Source organism: Sphaeramia orbicularis, chromosome 15 (genome assembly GCF_902148855.1).
Source record: "Sphaeramia orbicularis chromosome 15, fSphaOr1.1, whole genome shotgun sequence".
Classification (NCBI taxonomy): domain Eukaryota; kingdom Metazoa; phylum Chordata; class Actinopteri; order Kurtiformes; family Apogonidae; genus Sphaeramia; species Sphaeramia orbicularis.
In genome coordinates, this window is record NC_043971.1 from 53,455,005 (window position 1) to 53,478,467 (window position 23,463).

Sequence of the window (23,463 nt, forward strand, 5' to 3'; positions counted from 1 at the left end):
CAATGAACAGTAAGTCTTTTTAAAAAAACATTATTATTTGTTAATGAGTAAGAAGCCATGTCATAAGTGAGATAATGAACAACAAGTCAGCCATCATAGAGAGATAAAACCCAACAGTTAAAACACACTGCTGAGCAGTTTGTTGCTCATTGTCACTTCCTTTTCAGATTCTCAAATGTGAAAATGTGGTGTTTCTAATAGTGAACATAAGAATTGGGCTTTCAGTGTAAAATAGATGTAGTTTATGAAGTTTTTCAGTCATCTATCAAACCCCATGTTACTGAAAGGAAGAAAAGGAAGTTCCTTAACATGCACACCCGACCTGAGATTCATCACTTTTTCCAATTGAAGTACTTTGTGCATCCCATTCACAGTGCAAACAGAGGTTACTAGTACACACTTGTAGAGGTGCAAGTTTGCACAAAGTAGTTAAAAGAAACAAAGTCTTAAAAAGAAAAAAAATGGACTTTTGAGGAGTTTTTCATCCATGCTCTACAGTCTTCATTTGACTCCCTGGACTGTTTGTTTTAATGATATTATTTCTACATCTGGCCTGCTGTTTCCATGGTAACGTGTGTTCGTCACCTGCTGTTTGCTGTAAAAAAAAAAGACAACGTACCTAAAGTGATGAGCAGCTTCCGTAGTGCGACACATCTGGTATTTCTTGTGTATCTATTCGGTGTTGTGCTGCTATTGGAACTTTAATTTCCTGAGGGCTCTGCCCAAAGGATCAATAAAGTTCTATCTAATCTAATCATCCAGGCTGAGCTTAGGCCTGAGCTCAGGCTGTGGCGTCGCTGTTGGACTGTGGTTGTGAGGTTCTGTCAGCTAACTGTGCCGCTGCGGGTTTGACGGCGTTGGGTCAGATCAGTGTTTGTGCTGCCCCACATGGCTGAATGTGGCCTACATACTGAAACACTGCAGAGAACAGGGTGTGATGGATGACTAACTCACACCACACTCACCTGTCCTATATACAGAACCATACACCTGTTTCTGCTGCTGCTCTTAAAGAACAGTTAAGTCTGAAGTGACCTTGAGCAGAGATGAATAAACCTGCAACAGGTGAGTGGTGGACAGGATGTAGATGCTTGTACATGTCAGTGTGGTCAGTCATCTGTTTATGGTCTCTGGAGGCTGTAGAGGGACTCATGTCCACGGTCTAAGGCTCCAACAGCCCTATAGGCTCATAGATGTCACACACCGGATGTAATGAAACGATGGTCGCCCTGTTACAGTGGTTTTATTTATGCGTTCGACCTGGTCATGACTCAGAGAAAAGAGGACAACTTGGAATGGCTGTTTCTTTTTTTTTTTTTCAAAGACTGTTTGACATTAGTTCTAATTTTTCCTCTTTCTCTTGTGTTCTTCTATTTTTTATTTTTTTTAAATTTTTATTGTTTTTGCCATTTATTTATTTATTTTGTTGCTATTTTTATTAAACTTTGTTAATGTTTTATGTATTTATTTCCTCTGCCAGGAGGTATTGTGATCACTTTGCTTTGTGTGTATGTGTGTTTCATTCTTAGCAACTTTATGGGAAAACTATTCTGCCCATCTTTACCAAATTGTACTCACAGATAGGCCTAGGCCCTGGGATGGACCCATTAAATTTTGGGCCAAGTAGGCCAAAGTTCAAGGTCACAGCAAGGTCACAAAATCTACAATTTTCCTATCTCTCATCATTGAGCAATTTTTGAAAATTCATAAAAAATTCAAAACGACTCCGATTAGCCTTCGATTTGATCCACCCGTAGCTTAGAACAATATCTTGTATCTGGCACAAAATTGTCCACATGCACTGTGGAATGTGGGCTCTGTGGACATTTACATTTAACGTTGAAAATCCCATTTACCACACATTTTTCATTATAACTCAACAAATATTGATTGGAATTTAGTATAATTTGACATACACATGACTGGTACCAAGCTTCAACTTCTTCTGCTGTATGGAACAACCTGGAACCTGTTTAATTTAAAAAGAAATAGTCGATCCACACATGCACACCGTTCGGGGTGCTTGGCGGAGGTTTGTGTTCTCTGAATACTTATTTATAGATAAGTTGTTAAAGATAAGATGTTATAAGACTGGACTCAAATATCGATTTTTTGTTTTTGTTTGTTGGGTTCATTTATAAATAGATTTGTATAGAAAGGTGTGTCATCACTTTTAAAGCAGGTATGTCAGGAATACATTTACAAAATGTTGAGCAAACACAGTGATAGTTATAGTACATACAGGGTTCCCGCAGGGTCTTTAAAAGTCTTAAAAGTCTTGAATCTTCAAATCTGCCTTTAATACTTTAAAAAAGTCTTTAAAAGGTGTTACATTTCATATGGTAGGTCTTAAGTTATGTTGCCATAAACTTGTTGGCTGTGTTGTGTTTAAATGTCCGAGCTGCAAAAAAAGAAATGCTTGTCAACTCAGTTCCACCCGCTCCAACTCGCCAATTTATATTGAAATTAGGATCCAATTATCGCTAACTTTGCAGCTCCCCATGAGACTCAGAACAGAGCAGTGGAAATCAGGTGATGGAGTAAATAAATACATTTTCCCAAATTCCAGGAGTCACAAATTCTTGCCAGTATTTCTGTGAAATGGGCATTAAATTCTGTTAAGTTGTATTTAAATTGAACTTGCAGAAACCTGTAGGAACCCTGTACATAAAATAAACTAACGCTAAAATGACTTTTTCACCTCACTGCTTGATATTTTTCTTCATTTTACAAAATCACTGAGCATTAGCTCAACTCTGACTCTTGCTCTGCAGCTTTTGATGTGCTCCAAAAAACCAATATGGTAACAACCAAATTGCAAACTAGGGCTGCACGATTCTGGCAAAAATGTGAATCATGATTCTTTTGCTTAGAATTGAGATCACGATTCTCTGGCACGATTTTTGCAATTTTGTTTATTGCACCGCTGTCAATGAAAATGGGTTATTTTACTTCTGATTAGGATCTTTCATATCACTCTGCAAGTGGTCCGGTCACTTATGCAGTGTTTGCTGTGGAATGGATCTGTTGGTGTGGCTGTGTGAAATGATAAGGGGGAGGGGGGGGGCTCGGCCGCATGCATGCAGTTCGGCTGAGGGGGGGCTGCACGTGCATGCGTATCAGCTAGTTATGCGCGTGTGTGTGTTGGTTTCCATCCTGCTTATACAGTGGGGGTATGGGGTGGTGCGGTCGGTGCCCCCCACAGAAGTGAAAGTGAAACTTCATGTTCATTTACCTTTTCCCTTACCTCCTGTCCTGGCCTATTATATATTATACATATGTATAATACACGACGGTGATGATTTTTTTTGTATGAAATGTTTGGTGTGGCGGCATGGATAAACCTTACCAGCGGAAACGCTACACTTATGGTCCCAGTTGCTAAGCGACGTCAGCTGATCTGTGAAAGTTTGCAGCACAAAGAAACTTCCCAGCCGGCACGATGGAATATTTTTAATGTAAAACTTTTAGAGAGGGTGAGACTTTTGATTCTTGGTTAAAGGCTGAGTTATCCTCACTGGCAAAGAAATGAAAAGGAGAAATAAAATGCTTAAAAATCATCCGTGTTTAGAAATGAGATCGCATACATGTGTGAATCAAGATCGTGATCTTTTAACGATTAATAGTGCAGCCCTATTGCAAACTGCTGGCTTCGACATGGCAGAAAGCAATGGGTGACTTCATTTTTCCTCTGTGGATGGACAAAGCTCAGTCCAGTATAAGGCTGCAGCTCTACAACATGGACGTCACAATCACATCACACAGACGGTGGGATTTAGAAGATCCAGCTGTTTGTATAAGAGGCGCTTGTCATCTGGTTTTTGGAAGTACTGTAGGATTTATCTGATGGCTTCTATAAACTGATTAGAACATTTGCCATGTGTATTAATGTCAGACATGCAGGATCCAGTACATTCAGAGGCAAAGGGAATTGTGCTTTTAAATTGTTGTGTATTTTTATTAAATTGTGAAGTCAGTAAAGTACAGTTAAGTAGCCTAGATGTTGTGTTGATCACTTTGGTATCTGATAATGAACTCCCAATGGAATTAGTGGGATATAAATAGTATCGGCCACATGTTGTCGTATAGGGGTCATTGTACAGTTGTCCCTTCATAAGATGGTGAAGACTGTAACGACTCCCACTGTGTTAATAATGGTTAAATCTATGCAACGACAAAGTCTGATGTGTTTTCAGTGGATTTCAGACCAGACTGGAGTTGTGCAGTAGCTCAGGACATGGGTTTAATCATTAATCTGTAGCTTTAAGGATGGACATAAGAAGCATTAATGTCATTTTACAGTTTGGGAGCGTTTTCCATTTGTGTCTAATACTCAGGTTGGGGGGGGGGGGGGGGGGGGGGGGGGCGCTGAAATGTGTTGGTGGTGTTCAGGCGTAGGAGTCTGACAACGCTTAAGACCTGTCAGTTCAGTTGCCATGGCGAACAATTGATACTCGAATCACAAAAATGATCAACATGTCTAAAAATACAGAGAAAAGAAGGCACGCTGAGATCCATCCGTCTGTCCATCTTTACAGTCGTTTCTTCCTCTCTGACTGAACGACGTTGATGTGGCGATGTGACCTCATTGATTCTTTTTTCCCACTGGTACACGATTTATCTGAAGGTGAGGGGCATCTGTTACTATAAAGGCACTGTTTTTCTGCATCTGTTCAGTTCGCTTGGTTCAAAATTAGTGGAAAAAAATTAAAACAAACCTCGACTTTCATTCACAGAAGCAGTTTGGTTTGGTTGAGACTAGGGATGCAAATTATCTATTAGTTTATTAATCATTAGTTGGTTGACCATATCGATCAATTAATTGATAAGCGGTGATTTTCCTGAGAACCTGAATTTTTTTTTCAATACGGTCTATAAGAATAAAAGCTAAATATTGTTTATAAACTTCATGAAAAAAAAAGCATGTCATATTCCTTAATGATTGATTTATTGAACCATTGGATACTGTCAGTGTTTCCTGTAGAATTTATCTGTTGATGTGGCGGTGTGTAATGGGGGGGGGGGGGTGCACGTGCGTGCGCTTCATCGGTGAGGAGGGTTACCCGGCCACATGCGTGCAGTACAGCCGAGGGATGTGTACGTGTTGGTTGGTAACCGCGCGTACGTGCATCACTTTCCGTCCTACTTCTAATACTATAGGGGAATGGGTCGGTGCAGTCTGTGCCCCTGCAGAAGTGAAAGTGAAACTTTTCACTTATTTATCTTTTCCTCACCTCCTGAAGCTTCGTAAACACATTACATACCTATGGCCTGAATCAGGAGCCTGGAGGATGTTTTCAGCTTCTGTCTCACTGACTGTGGGCTAGACCAACCTCTAGGAAAACGCTCTGATACTGACCCTGTGTTTGTGCATGTATTGGGGGGGGGCACCACTCCCATAAACAGATCAGGTCTGTGTTTGGCTCCACCAAACATTCTAACTCATCAATGCCAGGACCCGGTTCGATGACCGGCTATCTCAGCCCCGGCGTCGCAGGGCGGACAAACCAGCAGCCTTTGGACAGGTGGACAAGGGCAATTAACTGACAATTAATAATTGAATCGAGCAAATTCTCATCGACAATTAATCGTTAGTTGATTAATTGTTTACATCCCTAGTTGAGACTAAACAAAAAAGATTAAAACAATATAAAAGATGCAACAAAATATGATGTAAAACAGAAGAAACAAGTATGGACAAAATGTAAAGGCATAAAAAAAGCAATAGACAACAATGCAACAAAAGGAAATAATGTAGAACAGAAAAAATATGAAAACTTGTAAAAGACACAGTTAGATGAGAAATTGAAAATGACAAGAGATGTATTAGGAAAGAAAAAATGTATTAGCGTTTTTAACTGCTTTTAACAGGGCTGCAATGACTAGTTGACAAATAGTCGACTACTAAATTAGTGGACGACTAATTTATTCATTGACAGGTCCTTAGTGACGTCATGCACTTTTAAGGAAAAATCTTTGTTATTGCTGATTGCAGTATTTAGTTGTTTGTCTAACAAACTTTGTTAGGCACTGGAATTGTTATGAGGGAAAAGTATTTTATTGCTGCTGCAGTATTTGTTGAATATTGAATTTTGAAATGAATATTTGTTTAACAAAATTTGTGTAATCTAATTGTCGTGCACCAAATGAGAATGTACCAACTGCTGCTGTAAATGTAAGTAAGAGCCACTGGGTTTTGTTTTTTTGGTTTTTGGAAGTTCCTGATTTGACCCCCAGTTCAGTCCTAGTGTCTTTACCAGCTGATTTCCTTCCAGTTCTTCTGTGTCGTATCAGATCCACCGTGTACAGCGGCATCATTTTCTGTACAGAAATGCCTCGATCATTGTTTCGTCCTTGGTCTAAACCGTCTCTGTCATTTGGCTTCAGCGTCACTCCAGTTTTTCTTCTCCAGCCGAGAGGCTTTGTGCCGCTGTCGGCCGCTTGACGACGAGAACTCCCACACAATGCATGATGGGATGGCTGTAACCATGGTGATGTGTGGTTTAGATTCAGTAATGCTTTTCTTTCAGCACAAACTCAGAATGAAAAGATGGAACATAAATTTTTCCTGCAGATCATTACAGAGGGTTTGGGAAATTATACGTTCCACTAACTTCAACCCAGTATGTGTTACATTAATCATCCTCCAATCCTTTTGTCTTCTATTAGTTGAGTAAAATATAATCATTAAGATAACAGCATAAAGAGCACTGACCTTGAACAAAACACAAAAGAACCAAACTGTTAAAGTGTAAATCTAACCTGCATACTGTTTGTATGGCAGCAACTACAACACGACAATCTATTTGTAAAGATAAATACTATTTAAAAAAACATTTTCATTGATTGACAGCTGCTTCATCTCCATGACAACAGCAGCTCAGTATCATTGTATCATTTTGTCTTTAGCATCTTGTTTTGTCTCTTATGTTGTTTTCATCTTGTTATTTGAGTCTTATTTCATTTTTTTTATCATACATTTTTACCTTTTTTTTTTTTTTTTTTTTAATGTCATTTTCAGCTTGTTTAGACTTAAGTGTCATTTTCATCTCATTAACCACAAATAATAATGTCTGGTGTCTTTAACTTTCAGTCAGCACCAAACCCCTGTGGAAATTAGTGAGGACACAATCCAGAAAAAACACCAAAGTGAGTGAGTTGCTGACAACTCCAAAACCTTAGTGGTAAATGCATTTATTCTAAATGGGGAGTGAGCATTTGTTTTTAATGTCAGTGATACTGAGGAAACATGGTGTGCTGCTGTCTGTATCAGCCTTAGAATCAGGGAAGAGTTGGAAATCAAACCTTATCAAGCTGAATATATGACTACATCTCTATAACTAATCTATTTAGTTTATTTGACTCGAAGCCTCATGACTTGATGTGAAAGTAAAACTTGTAAAACCTCTGTTTGACTTGTTGATCTTGGTGATTTGGTAACGTTCTGTCCAGTAATGATCTCAGGAACAACTCGGGTACGAAGATGAACGGTTTGGTCGTCCATGTGCTTGAGATGTCCTTACAAATAAATTTAGAAGAGTAGGCCAAATCCTCTCTCAGTTCTGTCTCCTGTTTCTGTTCTCAGCATTGCCTCCTAGTGGAACTGGCACCATCCTGTAGAACATCTGTTCAGTCCACGCTTTTTGTTCTGCAGAAAATAATTGAGCAATCAGCAGTAAATCAACAAAGCTTAGTGAATCACAAAAGGTTACTCTTCACCCCAAATACATATGCAACAAAGTCCAGTAAAAAAACTGCCTGTCCTCACCTTTCCAATACTAATTTTAGGTAAACCTCGACATTAGTTTTCAGGCACAGAACCATAGTACATCTGACCCTTGTCTCTGATTTTATGATTTATTGCTTAATTTATTCATTGAGTGCTGCTTTACTTTTGATTTAATTTTGCACAAGCCAGTCTTTGTGATACTGGTTCCATATCAACAAGATAAAGTCATATGTGGCTGTAAACCTTAAACACACCAAACAGCAAAACATTTCACACATCACTGAAAATTATTATAAGACATTTTTCAATATAATATACAAGAATAAAATTTAGAACATTGATGCATTTTGTACATGTTTTAGCTCTGAACAAAATCCACCAAAAATCATTTTGTTTTTTAATTCCATTGAAAGAAGGACTGAATGAGATGAAGAAGGCAGGGAGCAGTGTGTGCACTTAACACATGCATTAAAGCTGACCGTATCACTACCGTCTTGGCCAGGTTTAAAAAAAAAAAAAAGAAAGAAAAAAAGCTTTAATGGGAGCGGATTGTAGCGGAGGATGCTGGGAGGTGACGGAGGTGGGAGGACGTGGGTGAAACGGAAGGAATGCGTTTCTAAAAGAAGGGCTGTGATCAACCTGAATGCATACAAGAAGACGGAATAATGGAGCCAGTGAACCGAGTTAGAAATTAGACCAAAATCAAAGCCGAAATACTTAAATCACAAACTGAGCTGTAAATCCATAGAATAATGCAGCTCAACCTCTGGATGTTTAGACAATGTTTTTCTTAGATGAAGTTGAGCAAACACAAATGGGACGAATGGTGTCTACTGACCAGAAGAAATAATGAAATGTCTGATCACTAAACAAACATAATAAAAACACCAGTTGGGTGCAGTTTGTCTTCATTCATTTCTTCTGCTGAGTTGATATTTTCTGAGACCTTACTGAACTTTCCTGATTTTTAGGCTTTAAAACACAAACAGCACAGGGCAGATTTGACATGCATAGACTTAACACTTAGGGTTGCATGATTTTGACCAAAAATAAAATCCCAATTTTTTTTTTTCTCTCTAAAAACTTGATTTCGTTTTGGGCTGGTGCTGGCATTGTAGCCGGCATGTCGTTTTTGTGTGCAGCCTGCAATGCAACGCACTGCTCTCACTCTGGCTCACCAAAGGGTCCAGTGCAGCCCATGGGATGAATTTGTGAAATGCAAAAATTACACTGATTATACTAAGAATCATTTTAGTTCAGTTTCAACATTTAATTCTATTTGATCTCAAGTGGGTCAGTCTGTAAAATACTATCATAATATCTATAAATGCTGACAACCCCCAAATTCTTCTCTTTGTTTTGGTGTAAAAAAGGCAAAATTACATTTACATGTTTACATTTACAAACTATCTTTTCACAAAAAGTACAAATAACCTGAAATGTATTAAGAGAAGTGTAATTTTAATGTGCATTTGTAGATCCACTGTGATCTGTAAGTTGTAATGCACACGTGCAAATGATAAACTGAGGCAGAATATTGTTAAAATTGCACTTATTTTTCTCAAATGTCAGTTTTTTCATGGTTGTTCCTGTTAGTCACATTTTTTTTAAAGAATTGTTTGTAGATGTAAACATTTTCATCATGTAAGTTTACTTATTTCACACTAAAACTAAGATAAAAGTTTGGAATTGACATTTTTATATTCTTATGTTATTCTTTTACTGGTCCGGCCCACTTCAGATCATGCTGGGACGATGTGGCACCTCAACTAAAATGAGTTTGACACCCCTGGTTTAGACAGAAGATGGCACATGTATGAAGCATCAACCAAAGCATCCATTATCAGAATAGCTGCTGTCAATCAAACACTGGGCTGTTGTTAAATGATGCTGAAGGACGATTAGAGTCCTCACTCCATCCTGTCATCTCTCTCTATTTCTGTCCTTCCTGTTTCCACAGTCATTACTGTCTGTCCTGCCTTATCTCTGTCCCTCTATAAATACAGTCCCTAACACTGTGACTAAACACTCATTTGTGTCTCTCTCTCCTCCTGTCTCATATCGGTCAGTGCTCACTCGCCCTTCGTCCTGGCCGTTCATGACATCATCTGTTTGTTTCGGTGCGTCCTCGCTGCTGCAGTCCTGCGTCTGTACAGTCCAACTCTGCTGCAGTGAGCATTTCAGCCACAGGCCTGAAAACTGACCAGTCATTTAAAGACGCAACAGTCAGTGTTTTTCAGTAACAGGGATCAGTCCAGTTATTTTTCTAGACTTTTGTTATTGCTGGTGAAGGCTCTGGAAATACGGACAAGAGCAATGAATTTAACCACTCAATATGCTGTTTCATACGGAAGAACCATTTAGCCCAGTGGTTCCCAACCTTCTTTGGCTCGTAACCCCATTTTAACATCACAAATTTCTGGTGACCCCAGACATTTTTTTTTTTGCTAAAATTAATTTGTTTTTGATCATGTAATAGTTTTCTGTACTATGTTGTAAATAAATGTTAATTTTAGATGACATTAAGCCTATATAATATATATTATTATGGACGGAGGCAGAAAAGCCAGGTGTAGATTACTGCACAAAAAGAGAATTTTATTTTCCTTGGTCATTATATGTACAGTCAGTCCGGCTTGTATTTACAAGGCTGAAAATTAATACTGAACAAACAAGAACTCAAACTATGAATTATGAAAGAGCTGCAGCATCTGAAACTGACCACAATAAACATTTGACAGATAAACAGAACCACTGTGCTGCAGTTTCAGCTTCAGAGTTTGTCATGTCTTTTATGGATTGGGATTGTCTCCTTCAACTCATCATATATTTTTTATTAGTAAGTTTTATTTTGTTTTATTTTTGATCAATTACTAGAACTTTCAGGTGACCCCATTTGAATTCCAGGCAACCCCACGTGGGGTCCCGACCCCTAGGTTGAAAAACACTGATTTAGCCCAATGCAACTAAAGCCATGTTAGAGATACAGAGGGTACTATTGGTCTTGGTCTGTACATAGGAATTCAACATTTTAAATTAATAATATAGACTGTATCTGCCTGACAGGTTTATCCCCCCCACCACCACATTCTCATAACAACCTGAAAATATTGCAGTGAGCAGAGACTCAGTCTTACCAGTACAACAACTCGACAACACAGCCTTCATGATGAACCCGAGCATCTGATGTTCAGCCCTGAGCTTCAGCTTTACAACCTCCTGCGGGGTCATGTCAAGGCTTCAGCTGTCTTCAAAAGGTGGATGACGGCAGCATCCGCTTCTTAAGCGTTAGCTTGGAAAATAAATCCTGGTAGCCATGTTCAGCATACACTTCCTTCTACTAACTGGAGATCTAGATGTTACAATTTTACCGACTCTTCCACTATCAAACTAATACCAAATATTATCTTGTCATATTGTCTCCAACTTGGACAACTCATGTTAGCTAGCACCACGCCAGTCAAACCAGTAGAAGTTATACACAACCAAGGCTCTTAATTAATTAAACAAGTGTTCAGAGAATGCAAACCTCCGCCAAGCACCCCGAATGGTGTGCATGTGTGGATCGACTATTTCTTTTCAAATTAAACAGTTTCCAGGTTGTTCCATACAGCAGAAAAAGTTGAAGCTTGGTACCAGTCATGTGTATGTCAAATTATACTAAATTCTAATCAATATTTGTTGAGTTCTAATGAAAAATGTGTGGTAAATGGGATTTTCAATGTTAAATGTAAATGTCCACAGAGTCCACATTCCACAGTGGATGTAGACAATTTTGTGCCAGATACAAGATATTGTTCTAAGCTACGGGTGGATCAAATTGGAGGCTAATTGGAGTTGTTTTGAATTTATGAATTTTCAAAAATTGCTCAATGATGAGAGATAGGAAAATTGTAGATTTCGTGACCTTGCTGTGACCTTGAACTTTGGCCTACTTGGCCCAAAATGTAATGGGTCCGTCCCAGGGCCTAGGCCTATCTGTGGGTACAATTTGGGAAAGATGGGTGGAAGAGTTTTCCCGTAAAGTGGCTAACAAACAAACAAACAAACAAACAAACACACAAAGCAAAGTGATCACAATATATCCTGGTGGAGGTAAAAAAGGACTTTGCTTTATTGAGATATCCGTCCAAGTTGTTAATTTTGTCACGGTTTATTTGCTAACATGCCATGTGGCCCTACTTGGGACTTTGGTCAAGTCATTTTTATGCACGACTCGTACGGGATATTCGACTTTTGGGTGAAATTGGGGAAAATGTAAAAAGTTCACGCTACAGTGATATTATATCATGAACATAAAGAGGGCATTTAAGTAGATGCATGCAATGATAATTTCTTCATCTCAAAGAATTTATTGAAATGAAAGCTGATAACGGTGGTTTTTATACCATAACAAAAATATCAGTGTTGCAGTAACTTGCCGTGTGTCCTTGAGCATAAATTACATCTTGAAAATAAAGTTGTGTTGTTCACAAGTTGATTTATTGTCTCCTGAGACACTTGTGATTTTTGTGGTTAATCACCCTGTTAGAGAGCAGTGTGCTATGTGAAAAGTACTGAAGCATTAACTCTTTCAGTGCCATGGGCCAATTAAATCGGCTTTACGAATACAACCTTAAAAGTGCCACGGGCAGATCAGATCGGCTTTGGAGAACACGCCATATTTGTGTACAAACAAACCATCCACCCCCATTTCTTTCTCACATTTCGATGACGTTCTTTCAAATCTTCTTGCAAATTACGATCAATAATGAATCGGCTGCGTCCGGTGCGTTTTGAATCTAAGTAGCAATCAGTCGGATGTTACCGAGCGGTTTTTGACCAAGGAAGAGCTCGTGTTTCGTTTTCTGCTTGGGAAATTTTATGAATGAATTTATGAATGAAATCATATGCAAATTAGATGGCCATTTTGTAGTAATATCGTAAACACAGCGATCTGTCAAAACAGTCCCATCTGCTAGAAAATGAGTTCTGATGACGATTCAGACTTCGATTATAAAAACAACGCGAAATACTGAAAAACGGCCAAATTCTGTGGCACTTTTAAGGCTTATTAGCCCCTTAACTGTCTGGCACCGAAAGAGTTAATGAAGTTCACCTGTAAAGCTTATGGTGTATTTTAGGTGAACTCTGAAATTTCATCTGAAAGTTGAACATCTCTGACTTTTTGTGAGTAGTGCAAATGTTCCACCCCAAGTTTGGAAAAGGGAAAAGCCAGTTCTAATGTGGTCAGTTTGTTTGGTTTGGTACAAAATCCACAGCACCGAGTTTCACGAAGCAAACCAAACACAAACTCATTAAATGTTTAGGCCTCAGTGGAGTTGCATATTTACTAATGTGCCACGGTCCTGTAATCCAGTTGACGCCACTGTTTTTGTGAAATCCAGGATCCACCCAGTTTTATGGATCTCCTCTAAATGTCAGAGGTTCGTCCTCCACCCATGCCCTACCTTCACACCAAATGACAAGACAATTTGTGTAGTAGTTTTTTGGTAATCCCACTGAGAGACAAACCAACCAATAAAGGTTGAAAGCAAAACCTCCTTGATCTGCATTAGAAATGAAAGATAAGAAAAAGAAGAAATGGAATTGCCCTAAAGTGACAAAAGGCTTTGTCCTTAGACCTGTGTACAGCTGCTCATAAATGCTTAGTCGATTTCTAAACTGATCTGCTCTTGTAAATCAGCTGCAGCTCGAACACAAGCCGCATTATGAAACCCTCTCTCTCTCTCTCTCTGTGCTTTTGGTGTTGAATGTCTCTCACCCTCCTCGCTCATCTCTGTCCTGCCATGACACACTTTCTAAAAACTATGTGTGTCTGTTGTCATGACTCTGATGTGTGTCTGTGGGTTCAGGGCTGTTCGTCACTTCTGCGTGTGTGCACGTTGTGTTACCGTCACTCGGGCAACACACACACACACACACACACACTGGCAGGGTCCCAGTGGCGTCGTATTTTTAGCGTAGCAACACAAGCTGCAGCAGCCGGAGTGGTTGGTTGGTTGGATGGTTGGCTGGTGAGCTGCAGTGGGTGGAAGTGCACACATGCACGCAGTGTCACCGTGGATCTGCATGGTTCAGACAAACACCACATTCAGAGTGCAGAGTTTGAATTTGTTGGAGGGATAAAGAGGGAAATGTGGAGGCTGGAGCTGTAAACTTCGATTATCTTAATTCTGGATTCATGTGCACATTACTTTTTGGATGAACAATTTCCTCTATAAAAGGTAAAACCTGTGTAAAGGCTCATGGGTAATCAACAGTCCTAAATTTAAACATGTTTCACTAAGTCCCAGGAATTAAATGTGTTGCTTCTCAACATATTTTAGGACAAATGTTAGTGATTTTTCCATAGTGCTGAATAATTTTAGCAGTTATGTATTTCTGTGGATATATCAGCTTGGTTATGATCCAGTGTGGTAAATATAGGACATGTGGTTGGTATGGGTTGGACAATTGATTGCATTGAACCCTTTCTACCAACACAATCCTACTGTTGTCTCTGGTCTGACTGATGTGATCTGATCACGTTATTACATCAGCATACATGGGTAGGTGAGTCAGTGGTGCTGTTAGAATGGAGATGCTAAACGTAGCTAACGTAAGCTAACACGACATGTAAACAGAGGTGCTACCGTCAGCGTTACAAACGTCAAGTATTAATGTTACAGGTGTCGCCTTGGTGGGAGATCACAGATGTCATGAAGCACTTGTTTAGTAGGTTCATATGTTCAGCTAATTCTAACCAGAGTCACAGAATGAAGCTCAGGTCAAAAAGATTGGAAACTGCAGTAGATCTGATGTCGCCTTCATCTGCATCATGAATCACATCCATCTGGACAGGAAACAGAACAGTGATACAGACATGACTGTGGACATGTTTGGACTGAGATCCACCCTGTCCTGCCTGCCTGTCTGTCTGTCCATCAGTCTTACTGCTGGGTGTTGTTGAGTCACTGTGCTTTTTCTGCAGAATCCCAACAGACTGATTGTGCTGAAGCTGCTGCTGACTCTCTGCTCTGTTTACCTTTTCAGTTTGCTTAGCACCCCCCCCCCCCCCCCCCCTCCCCTCCCTCCAGTGATTGTGAACTCTGCATTTTAACACAACTGTCACTAATAGCAACTTTTAAACTGATGTGGGGAAGAAAAATCAACCAAAATCTAATTAATCTTCGCTGTTTTTGTGCCTTTTAGCTGACATTTATTTGTAAAAATCAATAGTGGTTCAATTTTATGTTTTTTGAACATTGATACACGTTTATACAGGAAAATGGTATTTAAAATAAACCAAATCCAAGAAGTGCGTCATGTAAGCATTTATGTTAATGAACAATCAGTTGAATCTAACAAAACCTTCAAACATGTGTGGGTTTGGTAATATCCTGTTGTGAACAGCAGGGGGCAGTCTTCTCTTTAGTTTTGACATGAACCTGAAGGTAGCTCAGCATAAGAGGGTCCAGCAGCAGCCCATCAGAGAACAGAATTTGGTCACATGATGATGTAAACAGCAGACTGCAGCTCCTCTGTGGTGCAGTAGATCTGTTTACACTTTAGACATTCAGCATTTCAGTTTTCACCACGCCTTTAAGAATCCTTCCGGTAAATCTCTCTGTTTTCTGACATTTTCTATTTCAGATATGTAGGAAATAAATACTGTAAATAAAAAAATAGAATTATTTGCAGAGCAACATTGTGATTTCATAGGTTTAAATGTATGCTATTTTTTTTCTTTCAATATTTGAACACATTTTAAATGGATAGAGTAATAGCACCCCCTCCTCAGTTATAGGTATTTAACATTTCTGTTGCTTCTGTTACGGCCAATATGTGAGTTATTGGGGTCACAAGAGTCCAGGTGTGAATGGGTGTTTAACATCCAGGTGAGGAATGTCAGGACTGTAGTGTAGGAGGTGGATAGGTGGTTGAGGAAAATGCCAACAGAGTTAGTTCAACTCAAAACCTGAGGAATCCTGTGAGGCCACAGGCCAACTGTCCTTTAGTGTACACTCCTCCAGGGTGCTTTCACAGGTCTTGAAAGTCTTAAAGTATGAAATTTTGAAACACTGCTCTCCAGACCTTGAAAAGTCTGGAATTTTGTGAAAGTCTTAATAAAGTATGGAAAAAAGTTTCACTCGTAGTTGAATTTTAGATTATGATTTATAAGATAAGAAATACATGAGGAGAACATATAAAAACTTGATGTGATTTCACTAACCAGTCACTACTGGAATGATTCTAGTGAAACTTGTTTGTGTGATATCCATGCACTTTTTTGATTTTTGTATGTTTTGAAAATGTTTCTGTCAGTAAAACAGTTTACTGCGAATTATGCCTTCATTCATTCCTATTAAAATGAGCTTTTCTACTACACATGACAGGTACAATCTGAACCAAAAAAATAGGCACGCAGGTATAAAAGTGCATAAAGTCGAGGTTTTGGGGGAGAAATAGCAGTTTGGAAAGAGTCTGGAATTTTTACTTGGATAAAGAGTAAGCACCCTGTCCTCAGATTCCAAAATGACCATGAAATTAATTGCAAATTTTACCTTTTCAGAATATGTGCAATAGAAAATGTGAATTTTTGAGCATTTATAAACAGTTTCTTTGGGGATATTATTTTGTGACTATTCAGAGCTGGTCATTTAGTTTTCATCAATTTCATTTGTATGGTGCTTTGTTTTGGATTTCAGTGTTGTTGTTACGATGGATAAATGTCACTGGACATTTATCCATCGTCATAACTGCACATGAATCTGCTCTGGAGCAGCAGCTATCACTTATTTTTGTAACTGAGCCGAGGAGTAAGTGATGGTTCCAATGTAAAAAAGTGAGCATATAGCCTAGACCAGGGGTGTCCAAACTTTTTTTAAAGAGGGCCAGATCTGATAATGTGGAGATTGCCAGGGGCCAGTGGTCCCTTCGGACATTTTTTAAACAGTAAAAATTACATATAAATGTGCTGTTCTACAATAATTTTATTTTCATTGTCACAATAAAAAATTTTTAAATGGCAATGTAACCAAATCTACGCCACTCAGGTGTGAACAAATTAAAAAAAAAAAAAAAAAAAAACATTTCTGCCTTCCTTTCACATCTGGAGTCAGATAACATAGAACAAACTGTATGGAGTATCTTAAACTTCCAAAAAGTTGATAAAAATCTTAACCCCACATTCATTTTAAACATGACTTATATGAGTAATCATTACTCATATATTACTCAGTAATGTAAAGTCTGTTAACGTTTAAGATGAAAACACATGACTCTTACTCTTGTCTTTCACAAAATCATTCAGAAAGTAATATTTGTGTCACATGTACAAGTACATAACACCAGCAATTATAGGCAACTAACCTGGCAACTTGGTAGCTTGCCTTGGTGGCGAATTCATTGAACTCCCAGGTTCACATGAAGAGTCACTGTTGTGAGTTTAAAGCAGCTTGAATTTGCTTCACTTTTTCAGAACACTCACTCCCTGCTAGCTTGTCGTATGCGTTAGCATGTTTTGTCTGCTAGTGTGTCTTTACATTGAATTCCTTAAACAAGGCAACAATCTCTCGACAAATTAGGCAAACACAATCACCTCGATTTTCAGTGAAAAAAAATTGTAAATTCCCATCTCTCCTGGAAGCGGCGGCCCTCACTGCCAACTTTCTTTTTTTTTATTTACAGGCGCCATGGTTAGAAATTAGCAAAAATGGTTCACGGCAAAGTCACAGAGCCTGATAGAGTTAGAGTGGTGCTGCATTTTGAACCTTTTATGATTCATGTATTCGGATCAACAGTCCAAGCGGGCCATAAAGAATACATTATAAAACCCAAGCTGTGGGCCGTATAAAATCTGACCGCGGGCCGTGATTGGCCCCCGGGCCGGACTTTGGACATGCCTGGCCTAGACATTTTCTGCCTTTTTGTCCTCGTCTCTTCCGAGCTACGCTCATGTTGTTTGTGTTGATCCTGGCGTCATGTGCATCACAATAAGTGTCCGTGTGAAACACGATAGTGGAGCCAATGTTTAGCAGCAGCAAAATTATGAGGGGTTGTACAGGTGCTTGAAATCCTTGAACGTGCTTGAATTTTAGTTTAAGTGCTTGAAAGTGCTTGCAATTATAACTGTGATGTCATTTATTTATTTGTTTATTTATTTTTAGTGTTAACTCTGCCAGGTTAGATGACGAGCCAAAGCCACTTACAGAGAGGTGATACATTTTGAAAAATTTAACTTTGTGTCTAAAGAGAAAATTACCAGGTGTTCTCAGGTTGACTCCAGGTACATTTTTATCTTAACCCTTTCATGCACGAATTATGAGAACCTTAATCAAGATTTTTTTCCCTGATTGTTTTCATTTCTCTTTAAACATGAAAAAAACAATGTGATTGAAAAAATTCTTATAAAAAAATAAAATATATATAAACATAAAATAAATAAAAAGAAAAAAACCATAAAAAAATAAAATAATAATAATAATAATAGTCAGCTGGACACCATGCGTTTAATTTTTGAAGCAACGAAACATGTATTTACTGATAAATTGTGTGAAAACTATGGGGGGGGCTTGTGATTCTGGGGGTTTATGCTCAGGGGAGATCTATACAAGGTTACCAATTCATGTCAGAAAAGATACGTAGTGTCTTAAAACTTTAATAAAGATATGTGTAAAAAAAAAAATAAATAAAAAATCCATGAATACACAAGAGAACAGCTATAGAATAGCTGTCCACTGTAGTGACCAATATGCATGAAAGGGTTAATCTTTGGCTCAGCGTGAGTGTGCCTGAAGAATGCCAGCTGGCTTCCCTTTAATTTCTAAACTTTTTGTGATTATAAAACTAAATTTTTGATGTTTATAGCATAACACAATGTACATTGTGATAAAAAAGTGAAAAAAAAAAATCCTGAGTATATGTAGTCCTGTTGCTATGTATTTACTCCAGTGATAAGGTGCTGTGCTGGAAAAATTTGAAAATGACCCTTAAAAGCGCTTGAAAAGTGCTTGAATTTGATCTTGAAAAATGTGTATGAACCCTGAATTAAGGAAATGAAGCTTCAATTCTGGAAAATTTTAATTAGATAATTTTTTAAATCGATTTGAGTCTATTAATGGATTAATTCAGCTGTACACGTATCCATGTGACTAAGTGTCTGATTAGTGTCTGTTCTCCACTGATCCCACTTCTGTCCTGTATCTGCTGTGGTTTGTGCAGGTTTTGGACGAGTCCATCATCGTTTCCGTCAGCGGCGGTCTGAGTGATTCTACTGGCATTGGAGAGTCCTGTCCCTGATCAGCAGGTGAACGGAGTGGGAGGCGGCATCAGCAGCAGTAGCGGCGGCGGAGGGGGCGGAGTCGCATCGAGGTCAAGATGACGTCGGTCGCGGCAGAATACGAACACATGGAGATCCAGCAGCAGTACAACGACGGTGTCAACAACCGCTGGGATGCCGACGACTGGGACAACGAGAACAGCTCGGCTCGTTTGTTCGAACGGTCGCGCATCAAAGCCCTCGCAGGTAAGAAAACAGATGCTGACTGAGGTGAGATGACGAACCGCTTCTTGAACTGTTACCTGAAGGTTCAACATCTGGTTCTCTTCTATTTGGTTTGACTGGTGATAATGCAGCACAAGTCTGTCGGTGACATTCACCTGCAGCCATTGTCATAGCGATAACTCAATAAACCACATGTGATGGAGTGATTCATCCATTTTAGATCTTCTTTTTGGCTCATTGACTGTTAACGTTATTATTTATTTATTTATATCCCTGCCAGCAGGGGCATATAAAATGTACAGATATACCAGGAAGTCTGTCTATCCTTTGGTCCATCCAGCCATCCAAGATTTTTGTCCAACCAGTTTCTCTGACACTAATCACCTGATTTGACATATATGTTCTTTACAGCTATGAGAGGTGTAGTTCGCAGTTTGATGGCTAAAATTAAAATTTTTTGATTTTTTTTTTTTTTACACATTTTAGAAAAGATTGGAAGTTAAGACTCTAAATTTACGCCTGGGTAGGCAGGGTTTTTGTGAGTAGGATGGGCAGTGTTGTGTTACCAGCCAGGGGTATTAGTAAGCTCTGATTTCTTTTTTACTTCTGAAAAAGCACATTATGCAGTTTAAAATAATAAAAAAACCTTCCAGTTCAAAGGTTTGTACCTGGGATTGACGACACAAGGCTTTGAACAAGCCATGTATCATTTTAAGCCGTGCTTTTCGAAAATTAACCGTGCAAATCACAGGTGCTCGGCTCGCTGCCCTAGCACACTGAGCACAGTAATGATGAAGCAGTGTTGGACATTTAGTTTGACTCCACGTCGTGAAATGTGTATGAAAATATGTGGTAGAGTCTCTAATCAGAGGAGTTCAGTCCACACCTTCTTCAGTTAGATCATGTCAAACCTTGTTCACTTCTTTTTGACACTCTTTTCTGAACCACTGATGCTGCTTTGTAAAATTGCCCTGATCGGTTCATTTGTTTGTTGAATCTGAAGTAACACAACGACATAGGCTGCAGACGCACACTTAGTTACTGAACAGGACGGTATAATAACAAGATAAAGAGCAGGAAGTACTTTAAATAAAGCACACACTTCTTGATGTTATTGTTATTGATGTTTGAAGTGGTCCTCCCTCACATAGTAAAACCAATTCTTAATACTCCCAGTAACCCTTTCAGATCATCATGTGGTTCTACATCAGTGTCCTGCGGTTCTGTCAGATACAGATGGACCTGAACGGATCTGGTCTCACATCCACCCTGATGTGTTCAGACACTGATCACCTCACTCTCAGCCTTTTTCTGACTTTGGACCAGGTTTCAGAATCATACAGAGGCTGGAGTTAGAATGGAGGTCAAGTTACTCCAAAGATACTCGGACTAAAGAGGAAAGATTCCACATTAGGCCCTTTTCCACCACAGGAACTTTTGCCGGAACTTTGAGCATTACCCTGAACTTTCAAAAACCCTGGTGCATTTGCACCGACAATTACCCAGGTAAATAACTTTCCCCTGGCCCCAAACTTTCCCCGAAGAAACTCCTGGTAGGGAGGTTGTACTTTTCAGATTATCTATAAAACAATAGAAAAAAAAAGAAAAAAAAACATCCATCACACTTAAAGTTAGATGTGATTTAGTTTAAGGAACGAGAAGTTGAAAATACATGTTCTACCATTTTTAAATAGTAATTAAGGATATGTAATGATGGTTAACTTCATTTAAAATGTATTCCAGATGGATTAAGTGATTCACCAACCAGTAAAATGTTAAACCCAAACTGTCCACTTAAAGTACTGTGTCATTTTATTGTGCTAAAGCTTAGTTTCTGAATGTACATGAACTGGACTGCATTTTCTTTTACTGCTGCCCCATACGTTATCAACCTGATTTGAATAATTACCCTGAACTTTGGGGTGTGATGGAAACGCAATTACCAGGAATTCGTTTACCTTAATGAGTTCCTGGTAAATAAGTTGCTGGACTTTTGGTGGAAAAGGGCCTTTTGACTGGTTTAGCTGTTGAAAACCTAACAGGTAACCTAATAAGTTTACGTTTTCATCATGTATATATCACTTAGACAATCATGTCAGTTCTCTGACGTTGTGGGAAGTTCTACTGTTTATAAGTTTAACATTAATTGTCCCACAGAGTAAATGTATTTGCGGTGACAGGAAAGATTAATCCCATGTTTGGTGAGTTTGGTTTTGACAATATAATGAAGAAAACATAAAAATTTATGCAAGTTTTGTCTGTTTATGTTTGGTTCATATTTGGAGTGTGTAGCTCTACTGTAAATAAACTTAAAATGTTAGACGTTATCAGGTTGAGTTGTACTTTACCAGTCAACGGATAGGATGTTAAAGATTGTGACAAAAGTTGAGTGAATTCTCCTGTTGGTGTCCTTGACTGCGGTACTGATGAAGACCTGGAGTCGGTCCCTGAGCCCCTTCAGTGGACGAATGAAGCTTTTATGAGGCACTGAACCACTTGAGCCAGTAGTTCTGAAAGTGGGTTTATTAGTGGAAGCTTCAGTTACAGTGACTTCTACTGGTGAAGTGCAAGGCTGCTGTCAAATTAGACAGGTTAGTTGGTCGACAGGAAGATTTGGAATACACAAATGCACACACACGTCAGTGACAGGGTTAAAGAAACTACTTTCCATTGTCGAACAGACCTTCTATTGTGAAGCGTCTATCAGCCTTGGGTTAAAGTGTCTCTGATTTGAAGATTCTTTGATGCAAACACACACACTGCAGATCATGTTCAGTTTACATATAAAGACTGTGTGTGCGTGTTGTGTTATTGAGGACAGAGTTCTGGGATATGGATATAAAATGGCATAGGTTGGGTGTGCTTGTGTAACTTGGGCAGTGGGTGATTATGTGGGATGGAACCCACTCACAGATTTTTATTGAGATACATTATTTTTGGATTGAGCCGATGGATATGAGGTGGCGATGTTGAATCACATGACTAGGCTGTGATTGATGTTTGGGGTTTTCTTGCACCAAAGGAAGTGTTGAAGCAGTGATTGTATGTTCAGGGTTTGAGACATGTATCGAAACTTGTGTCACACTACCGTCACAAGCTCAGTGCTCCTAATGGGCTAAGTATTAATGCTAATGCTAATGCTAGGTGGTGTGGAGACAAGATAAGATAAGACTTTCTTTATCTCTCCCTTAGGAAATTTCTCAGTTGGCAGCAGAGAGAAGCAAAAAATAAAGTGCAGTTACCCATTTTAGGATGAGTAAAATACAGAGAGAATTTCCCAGTGGTGGAATGGGGAATAATAAAATGACTTAACGGTTCAACTTTACACTAGGGATGTAACAATTACCGATATAACGATAAACCGTCGTAAAATTGCAGACAGTATTACCGTTTAAATTCTAATGGTCATGATAACGGTGTTTGATTAACGCACTTTTAGGGGAAAAAACCCTATGTAAAGCTATGCTTTTATGTCAAATATTTGAGTATAGTTGTAATTTATTACTATTTTGATTTTCTGTACCTAATATTTGGAACCAATATTCACTTTTAAAGTCTTTGAAAAGGTTCGTTAAGCATCTGTGTATTATTTATGCAATAAAGTATTCATTTTTCAAATCGGACTTTATATTTTTTTTGAGTGTTCTGGCCTTTTATGTTGATATAGTAGGTTAAAATGAAAAAATAATAGACAGATGATATAAATGAAGTTGTGCTGAAAAAAAAAAGATACCAAACATGGGTATAGTAAACATTTGTTTATATAGTATATAAAGGCAAAATCAAAAGGACTGAAAAACGGACAAAATAGGCTCAGACCACTAAGGGTTAATACTTGAATGTTTCTGCAACAGAAAGTGCATTTTGCCGATTATTTTATTTGTTTGTTTTAAATACAACTTGGTTAAAGTATTTACCAAGTAGTATCACATAAAAAACTGTGATTCTATTACCACCTTCAAATCCCAGCTTAAGACTTATTTATTCAGGCAGGCCCACTCAATTCCATAATTTCACTTTTGTCTACTGCCATTTTATGTACCTATGTGTTTTATATATGTATATATGTCATTTTAATTGTGTTTTATTTTTATTTATTTTTAACAACTTTGTACGGTGACCTTGAGTGTCCTGAAAGGCGCCTATAAATAAAATGTATTATTATTATTATTATTATTATTATTATTATTATTATTATTATTATTATTATTATTAAGTGTGTGTATAAGTACTTTTTGAACATTTT

General features: G+C 38.5%; 1 protein-coding gene across 1 annotated transcript in view; it reads left to right on the top strand.

Annotated features, from left to right (window-relative positions):
* Positions 1-23,463, top strand: part of LOC115433966 (spectrin beta chain, non-erythrocytic 1) — a 168,610-nt gene that overhangs the window by 38,232 nt on the left and 106,915 nt on the right. The window contains exon 2 of the mRNA XM_030155566.1: positions 18,935-19,238. Coding sequence (XP_030011426.1) covers positions 19,091-19,238 — 148 coding nt within the window. The 5' untranslated portion in view covers positions 18,935-19,090. The remainder of the gene's footprint in view (positions 1-18,934; positions 19,239-23,463) is intronic.